Genomic DNA, 9837 nt, shown 5'->3' on the forward strand with positions numbered 1-9837 from the left:
GTCCTCGTTTGAAATAAATTGATTTTAAAGCATTTATAATTTACTGCCAGGTTACTTATCTTGCAATACATTCGTACAGTTAAGAAATTGTGTTAACTGCTGTAAAATTTAATTGTTGTTAAGATATTTGAAAGCATCACAGTCATTTTATTCTGCACTTACAGTAGACATAAAGTTCCAAATCCAGGTTATCGCAATGTTTTATGAATATATTTTTCATTACATTCTTTCATGAAAAATATGTTTAGCAGATCTATTACGCAACAATTTGTTGTGTATAGATACAACATTACAAAATAAATACTGAATATATAACAAAATATTAAATAAAATATATTTAATGTAGATGCATTCATTTACGTACATCATCTCATGGATATTCTTAGAACATGAAGTTTTTGAGAGGAATTAGGTCTAAAACAAAATATTCAAGGGCTGGAATCGCTGGTCACGTGACTGTACTGATTATCCGTCAGGACTCTAGAGGGCGGGTGTGTGGTTTTAATATGGCTGTACATATCACCAAGGTCAGTGTCATCCCTGTTGTACTTAGGATTCAGGTCAATTTTAAGGGTTATGTGATTGTAGTGATCTTCATCGACTTCCGGCGTGACTTCCTTGACCCGAGTTTCGAACTTTGTTGAATCAACTGTAGAATCGTTATCTCTTGCACTCGTTACATCAGATTCGTAAAGATTAGGTTCAGTATATAGGTTGTCACTATTATTTGATTCTGTGAAAAAGATATTAGAAACCATGATAAGAGTCAATGAGTCAATGACAGCAAATCCAACATAACCAATTTCTTTCAATACCAAAATATCCTTAATGAATTAGATGAACTATTCCTATCTGTGTTTTTCGAGCTGTAGTTAGTGAAATCTGCAAAATATCGTCTCAACTGACGTATAAGGCTGTAAAGAAGTCGTACAATTTAACCAGGCACTCAAATGATGTCTCTACTTATCTGATTACAGCATTCTGATGAACAAGTACAATTAATCTTGGGTTTTTACATTCGATGTTATAATATTTTGCATATTATACAGTCTATGTTTTAAAGTTTGTAGAGTATTAAAAAAATGTTAAGAGTGATATGCACCTAACATTAAACATGCGAGTTTATTGTACCTAACATTAGACAGCCAAGTTCCTTGTGCAGCATCGCTTTTTCTAAATACTAATTAATAACATTAAAAACAATAAAAATGCTTCACTTTTGTTCAGAATATACCTTCCATCATCCACAATGTTTGAATAAAAGGGATCCTTTTGAGGGATTTTGAGTGTTTTTGGGACATAGATTGAAAAAAATGGAGCTTATATGATGAAATATAATGAAGTTCAGTTTGTTACGTAAACATTACATAAGTTTCCATGCAAAGGAAATCCTACATTTTTCAGATTGAACAGCACATTCTTTGTGGTTTGCTGCTATCTATGAAAAGATGTATTCTTCACTGTTATCAGTTTGGAGATGCGGCCTGTTTCCTTATATGATATATGAGATGAGGCTTTTAAAATGCATTTTGATAAAAAGTCTTCGTTATACATACCTTTCTAGTGAAAAATAGACCTTTATATATTTTTGCACTATTCGTTCCCCAAAACTCCTGTTTTATTTAAAAATGAAGTTTAAATATTCCGTTTTTTTTGTTTATGATTAATAATTTAGCGTAAAATTGTTTGTTGATTTTATTATGCAGATCAATTTTAAATAAAATTGCGTACTTTTGCAATTGCGTATACATATGGTTGTTTTTATTTTTTGACTGTTACATAAATTGGAATTTATGCAGCCTTTTGTCATTTTTGTCTATAGCAACATGGGTGAAAGGACAATTATAATTATCACTGAGTATAATGCAGTTTTGTATTAGATCCTTACATATACAGAATACATGGCAATTTTATTGTGATATGATAAAAAAGATGCTAAACAGAATATGTCTCGCAAAAATGACATTATCTACCGGACGAACAAGGATCTGTCAGTTCAAGAAAAAATTCTTGATAGAGAGCATAGGAATGCAATAATATTGCTTAACTTTATCCAAGAGTACCGATACCATATTTATCGCTTATAACCCTTTAATTCAATTTAAATAACTAAATGTTAATAATAATTAGATTGCTAAAATATTTACATTTTCAACTGTCTTTGTGATAACATTAAGAATCAATTTTGAATCCTAAAACCCAATAACTTCATAAAACATGAGTGACACAAAATGTGCGTGTCTTATAGCATAACCAAAAACGGTATTGGCTGCGCCGCGTAGTAATGCATAGCATGTGCTACGTTTAAAAGATAGTGGTGTACAAATTGGAAATAATGTTAATATAAGTAAATAAAAGAAATATAAGTAAGTAAAGTAAATATTATGAAGTGTTAATTTTGGTCGGAGTGTGGTCAAATCTATCATAAAGCCCTTCGGGCTTTATTGGATTTGAACATGCCCCGACCGAAATTATCATCTCATAATACTCAAAGAATGATTCCTTATTCCTTAAAAAACACGAATTGGTTCTTCACAAATTAGAAAAATTCTCAAGTGACGAGCAAGGGCCTAGATCTGCTTTTTGCAATTTAATATCATATTCATACAATAATTATTCATTTGTTTGTATATATTATATAACCCTACCTGCATATCTGTCTACTCCAGGCATTAAAAATACACCACTTGCGTCTTCATTTGTTCCATTTCTGCTCCTTTGAATAAAAAATGTGTAATGTAATCAATAAGAAGTTTAATTGTTTTATTACATTGTGTATAAAGTATAAATTGAACCACAAAGTATTGTCATAAATCAGAAATATATTTTTAATTTGATTTATCCCTTTTGCGGTTACAAGCATTTTTCAAGTACATGTACCGTTATTTAACAAAAAGAGGAACAAAACAGCTTTAAAATCTCTTTTTAAAGATATGGGAGAATATGTGTCATTTTTTTTTAATTAACAACGTCCATGACAGACTCGTATTAAATAATAATGTTTGTAGTTTTACCTTTTCTTTTTTTCTCTTAATATGCGAAAGCAGCAGAATAAGACTAGTCCAACTACAATCAGAGTGGCGACCACAGACACGATACTAATGACGACCACACTGGCGTTCTCTGTTTCAGACGATGTTTCTATGTCAGTTGAAGAGGATGGAATGCCTGACAAATGGCTTTGATTTTAATATTTTTCTCCCCCCCCCTATCGCTTTAAAACAATTTTGATAAAAAAAACCTTTTTAAATCAAGTGGCCTAGTCACATAGAGGCTTAACAAATCAAAGTACTGAAGAACTGACGGGAGTTGATTTTGTCGATGTTTATTTACATAAAGTATTTTAAAATCGATGATATGTTATTTTGCATGACAAGTACATGTAGTTTCTAATTTAAATTACGCACATTTTTATAATATGAATTTTTGGACTTTTCGACAAGAATGTCGAAAAACCCCCATCTCGTAAATCATGTTAAATAATGTTTAAAGATAAAATTAATTCAATCAAACTATGTATCAGTAATAGAAACATTTCTCGAAAATTGTATGGATCCAAGCAATATTGAACTCTAATCTCGTTCAACCAAACGCTCGGCTGACACCGTAAACCTCCCAAAAGAATTTACGGAGACAGTCGAGCGTTGAGTTGAACGAGACTATATTGAACTCTGGCGTAAGAATACATACGACTACAAAAAATATTTAAATTGTTCGTACTATTTAAAATCTTACTATTTTCAAGGTATTTATAAATAAGTTTCCTTGAAAAACAATGCTTAACATTACATTACATCGAATTTATCAATTATTTTCAAGAACTATGTCTTGTCAGCAGCAATGATTTGTGCTGAGTTCCAAACACTGTTTCACTTTCGGTTTGTCTGAGTAACTGCATAGGAGAGTTGATTAAAATCAACTCCCAAAAAATTATTTTCATATGTATAGTTCCTGTACTTGTAATGCGAATATAAATAATATATATATATATAGAGAGAGAGAGAGAGAGAGAGAGAGAGAGAGAGAGAGAGAGAGAGAGTTGTATTATCCATGGACGTAGAACTAAAGCTTTACTCACGTGATAAAGTTGTGCTCACGATCTGAGGACAGCCATAAACATGATTACAGTCGTCTATAGAGCAGGATGAACATGTACTGCCACATGCAAACCCGTACTTTCCTGGATCACATTCTAAAATGAAATTCAAATGAAAGTCCTACATACCGGTATACTTTAACCCTTGACAGTTGTCAATGCCATACTTTAGCCCCAAATAATAGGCATTCTTATTATAATTTCAAACTCACACACCTTTTTGATGCTAAAACCATTATGACGTCATAATTGATTCGATGAATCTTTTCCCGTATTTTACGGCTTTAAAGGAATTATGTAGAAAATAAAACAATATTTTTACATTTAATATTTAATCACGTGAAAAGTAATCCCGGAACTTATTGTGGAGTCAAAGCATTAGCTATTGTTAAATATCGTTATAGCGAGCGAAGCGAGCTCTAAGAACCAGTGTGCGCGGGAAAAAGAACGAGTTAAACCTACAGTCCATCAAACAAATTATTTGTCTACGTCCCATAATGCTCTCTAATTTTTTCACCCGTGGTGCTATGCCAAAAATGGCCGATTTTAACTCGTAATTTACAGTGACTTAAAGTTTGAAGACACGTTTTGAGTACCGCATATGCTTTGACGAGACTCAAAAGATTTGTTACATGCTTCCATACCTCCGTATTGAGTGGAGAAACGTAAACAAAGACGAACAAAGTGATGGATGACGTCACAGTGCACTCGCTCTATATTTCCCGCGATAAATCTAGAGGTGGATCAAACATCTGTAATGCGTGTACTAGCTATTTCAGTATAGACTGCCATACCTGCCTCATTGACGTATGATTTGTTTTTATTTTTTTTTTAATATAGAGATTTTATGTATATATATTAGCAAGAGCCATACTTTATTGTCATATCGATCCATTTTAAAGCTAATTGTGCATGCATGAGTAGGGAGGAAATAAACAATATGACATTTTGAAATAAATAAAAAGGAATAAAATGAAAAAATAAACAGTTTAAAAATATTATGTAGATGTTGCATATAGTCAGACCGTTAAATTTAAAAGTGTGAAATTACAAACCTACAAACAGGTACCGGGCTCATAACCATTAAAATTAGTACCTTTGGCATACTTATTATAGAGCAATACTCTCTCAAAAATTCTTTGTCGTTCGTTGACACCTAAATAAAACTATAAGTTGACAATGATGCAAGGTATGTGTAATTCTTGCTGCGCTCGCCAGAACGGTAGCACCGTAAAACATATTATATATTATATTATTACTTTAAAATGTGTTAATTTCAATAATATGATCGGACGTTGTTTTTATCTAGTGCAATTTATGTGTTCCACTTACTTTTATTTCTAGGTCGCCATTGTTGCACCGAAAGTTATGGTTTATGTATTCATATGACATTAGGTCACTCTTTATTTTCGTATGGAGGGCTATTTAAATTATCTTTGATGTATAACGTGTATTCATTGAAGATGTAAAATTCTATATTGTGTATTAATATTATATATACGCATAATACAAATGTATTTATTGTTTTATTATGATCACCGGTGATTATCCGGTGATGCTCCAATCGTTTCTATATGGGCACGTTCAATGCCCCGGTGGATCTAAGTTTTTTATATATACTGAGAGTGGGTTTTCTCCGGGGACTCTCACTTTTACAGCCAATTAGGACAGACGTGTTTTTGTTTGAGCGTGTAAGTATTAATTAACGGGTTATTCCCTTAATTAATTACTTCAGTGGTGAATTTAGGCATTAGGGAATATTAATTAACGGGTTAATCCCTTAATTAATTAGTTTTCATTAATTCTTATAGTCAAATTTATCAATGTTCAATGATAGAAACTTTCCAGAATTTAAAGCGAAGATTTAGTATTTTAGAATACGTATTTTTAGAGATTATTTCTCTGAATCTTATTAGTTTTGTTATTTATTAGGTATTTTCAGATATTATAGATCATTATTCATACTCTGAAATTTAAAACAGTAAAGTTTACAATTTTGAGAATAGATAAGAGTTAGATATATTTATATTTTATTGAGAATTTAGACATTCTCAGGGCAGATAAGTTAACCACCCTCCCCTTTAATTAATTGTTAATTGGAGCCAAGGTTGTACTGTTTATTTTTTCTATTAGTGTATTTGTTATGTTTTGAGAGTTACAAGTCAATAAATCTAGTATACTTTAAAAGGCTGTTTCTTTTAACCGGAGAGTCAAATAGTCTGGTAATTCTAGACTATATACAAGTATACAGAATCCTGACAAATATTGAGAAAAAAAGAAGCATCCCCTAGAGAGCGTCACATGAAGTGGCCAAGAACTTGTTTTATGCCGTTTTTGAAGAGACTGTAGGCATTCTAGATATATTTCATTAGTCAAAAATGGACAAAGCTGCGAGATTTGTTGCTTTTATCCTTCATATTTCATAGTAAATGGTTGTTTTAAAGATATTGTTATGAAGCATCATTAAAGGATTTATATCTTGAATTTCATAAACCCGTGGGCACCTTTCATTTACTAGATCTTGACCTTAAAAGTGATACCCTGCTATGATAAGAATATATAAAATAACTGAAGCAATGTCAAGATTTAACAGGAAGTTGACATTAAATTTGTTTAAGAATAAATCCCACCATATGCCTAAACAAAGAATGTGGTGAAATTTCAAGTATCTGCAATGAATGGTTTCTATGAAATTTTTTTCGAAATTTTGTTATAATAAGACAGACAGACACACAAGAGTAAGACATTATACCCCCTTTTCCTTCGGAGAGGGGTATGATAAAAATTACAGCAATTCGTAACAAGTATAAATAGTCGTGCACAAATTCGATTCTATACTTTATCTAAAACAAATTCACCTTATATTCGTTTTGTTTCTTTTATATTTATTTACTTACTTTGACTACAATCTGATTGAAAAAATCCTTCATTACAATCACACCGAGCAATACTGTTGTTATAATGACTATTGTCTGGACATCTTTCACCGTTCATTTTACCTACAAGAAAAAAAATATTAGAAGGGGAGTAATTTGTTATTTACCGATATCTTCCCAAGACACCAATTTTAAACGATCGAAGTGTTGGATGATCTGGTCATGTGAATCAAAGATAGTGTCCTTTCAGATATATTTCATTTTATCAAATAAAATATACGACAATAGATTCGTAATATTGTGTAGAATTTACAACGTGTCATGCATAAATAACCAACCTGCAACGCATACAGATCGTTATCATCTTTTAAATATAAAATTATGGAATGTTCATTTATAAAAAAGTGCTGTTGCTATAGAATGAATTAATAAATACGTAATATTATAAGCGAAGGTAATGTAATTTTCAACCGGAGCTAAGTTCTTTGATATTTGTTCTAATAAAAGATTATCTCTTTACAAGGCAGTAGCACTTTTCAAAATTTAGAAGACAGGTAGACCTTAACTATCAATTACATTTTTACTTCAAATAAAGGTATGTCCTTGCGATATTGAAATTTGTTTATGACCTCCATTCGAAAGAATTACCAAGGCATACCACATGACTTTTTAATCAAGGGTCTACAAAAAGTATCAAACAAAGTGGCATTTACCATGCTGTTTTATTTAATTTCAAATTGTACTTCAGGATAAAAAAGCTTAACATAAGATTTAGTAATAATAGATGCATCGTTTTATGAACGTTCAAATCCATTGATATTTTCATAATAAACCTTAACAATGCTGCTGTACTCTAAAAATCTAAATACAAAATCATACCCAGAAACTATTATCTTCCTGAACATTTATTTGATTTCATGACAGATTTATATAACGCAGAATTGACACAGCAACCCCTCCTTCCCCCTTAAAATAATCGGATGAATATAAAACTAAAGCGCCGAAAAATATCAACACTTATGTACTCGTCATTTACACACCTTATTGTTAACATATAGTCAACAGTTAACTAATTTATAAAAAGAAACCTTACAAATCATAAACATCATATAGATAAATGAAGTATAGAGCTGTAGTACTTACCAGTGAAGTAAGAAGTTAAGAAAACCTCTCAATTTACATTGCTTTGCTTGTTATTTACGCTTACACATATTTAGCATCCAATGATTCGTGGATTCAACACACCGGAAAGAACCTAGAAAACACACTTGTTTAGTGTCACGAACCTAATAACGTAGCAAAATACTTATGTGTAAGATATTCTTGTCTTACAATTTCTTGTACATTCCAAGTGCCACATCGCTAGTCTACGTGTTCAGGAAAATAACAGTGCTTTATTCACCCTCTTATATTTTGTATGTGAAAATATATCATCCTTGTTCATAACAAGAAAGAAAAACTAGCAGTGTTTGTTCGTGAACAGTAGGTTTTATGATATGTTTCTAATATTTTCTAATTTGAACTTTGCACACTTTCTGTGGTCTAATTATTCGCCCATATATCATTCAAATTAACCCTCTGAAACTAACCAAATAATGTCATATTTTTAATGTTGTAGTTCTTTTTTAAAAAGTTCAGTTTCTACTTACATGTATGTTGAAAATAAACTTCTGTTTTGTCGGGTGTCGAAGTTTAAAAAGAATACACAGTAAGAAATTGCTACACATATTCCGGCAATTAAAAGTTAACTGAAAGCTCTGTTTAGTTTCTTAGTATATTAAAAGGTTGTTGAGGTTGCAAAAGTGAAAATGAAACGCTACGGACGTCAATCACGGTGATACACCTTAGGCGAAGCAGTCAAAATAAGTAGCAAATCAATATGTAAACGGAAATCGTTTCCAATTAAATCTTCGCTTGGGATTTGCTTGTGAAAATAAAACCGTTTCATTTTCATAACAATTGTAACTATATTCGACAGCAAGATTTATATTGTCTCGATTAAAGGATAATGATAAAACCTTTTGACCAGTCCAAAACCAACATTAAAGCCTGTGTGGAAAATTAAAGCTTGTATGTTTCCATAAAGTAATAAAGACAGAAAAGCGTGGTATATTGTTAAAACATTGTAACTTATTGAAAATGACGGAAATCTTAAGAAACAGCAATAGCTACATAAAAAAAGTAGCTGGGAGGTTCGTATCAAATAAATAGAGTCTCTCAACCAAAACAATGCTTTAGATAGTAGACATTCTAAAAACATAAAATCGAATGGAAAGAAACATAAAGACTGTCAATAAGATTACATTTGATTACATTGTAATAAATTAACCGCAGCAAAGAAACTCTCTCTCTCTCTCTCTCTCTCCATACAAACATTTAAAGAAAGATGGTTTTGATTTTATTGCCAAACTTCCACTGTTTAGTCTATAAATGTATTATCAAAAATAACTTTTATCAAAATATTTTTTAAAAAAACGCAAAAGCGCGAAACTAAGCTCTCTTGACGCTCATGTGATCTAATTCTTTGATCAAAATCAAGTGAATGAACACTTTGGAGTTATTGTGCTTTGATTATTCATTTGAGGTTAGTTATATGTCAGTTGTTATTTTCTGTATTGTGAAATAAGTGGTTAACACGCTCCCATACCCTGACTCCCATATTACTTGACAACACTTCAAATAATGAATGACAGGATTTGCATTGAATAATGATAATAAAAAAAAATTAAAGAAACTAATCTCCCAGATCATCACATCAGATATTGCTGCAAATAGCAAGAATATTCAAACAAGCAGAGTTTACAGAAAAATTCAGGAATTAGAAAGCCCTTGTAATATGTACATCTTCACATTGTGTCCCTATTC

The 9837-nt window shown here is 31.3% G+C and overlaps 1 protein-coding gene across 3 annotated transcripts; it reads right to left on the reverse strand.

Annotated features, from left to right (window-relative positions):
* Positions 1-322: 322 nt before the first annotated feature.
* On the reverse strand, positions 323-8152 carry LOC128187823 (uncharacterized). 3 transcript variants are annotated; one of them, XM_052858642.1, is made up of 6 exons: positions 8116-8152; positions 6994-7095; positions 4079-4192; positions 3015-3123; positions 2649-2716; positions 323-733 (listed from the first exon to the last, which is right to left on the reverse strand). In XM_052858642.1, exons 2-6 carry the CDS (start codon positions 7088-7090, stop codon positions 429-431), a joined length of 693 nt encoding a protein of 230 aa, XP_052714602.1. In that variant the 5' UTR covers positions 7091-7095; positions 8116-8152; the 3' UTR covers positions 323-428. The 3 variants fall into 3 exon arrangements, with proteins under 3 accessions (XP_052714602.1, XP_052714518.1, XP_052714435.1); XM_052858558.1 differs by having other exon boundaries at positions 3015-3141; XM_052858475.1 differs by having other exon boundaries at positions 3015-3168.
* Positions 8153-9837: the final 1685 nt, after the last annotated feature.

Source organism: Crassostrea angulata, chromosome 1 (assembly GCF_025612915.1).
Source record: "Crassostrea angulata isolate pt1a10 chromosome 1, ASM2561291v2, whole genome shotgun sequence".
NCBI classification, from domain to species: Eukaryota; Metazoa; Mollusca; class Bivalvia; order Ostreida; family Ostreidae; genus Magallana; species Magallana angulata.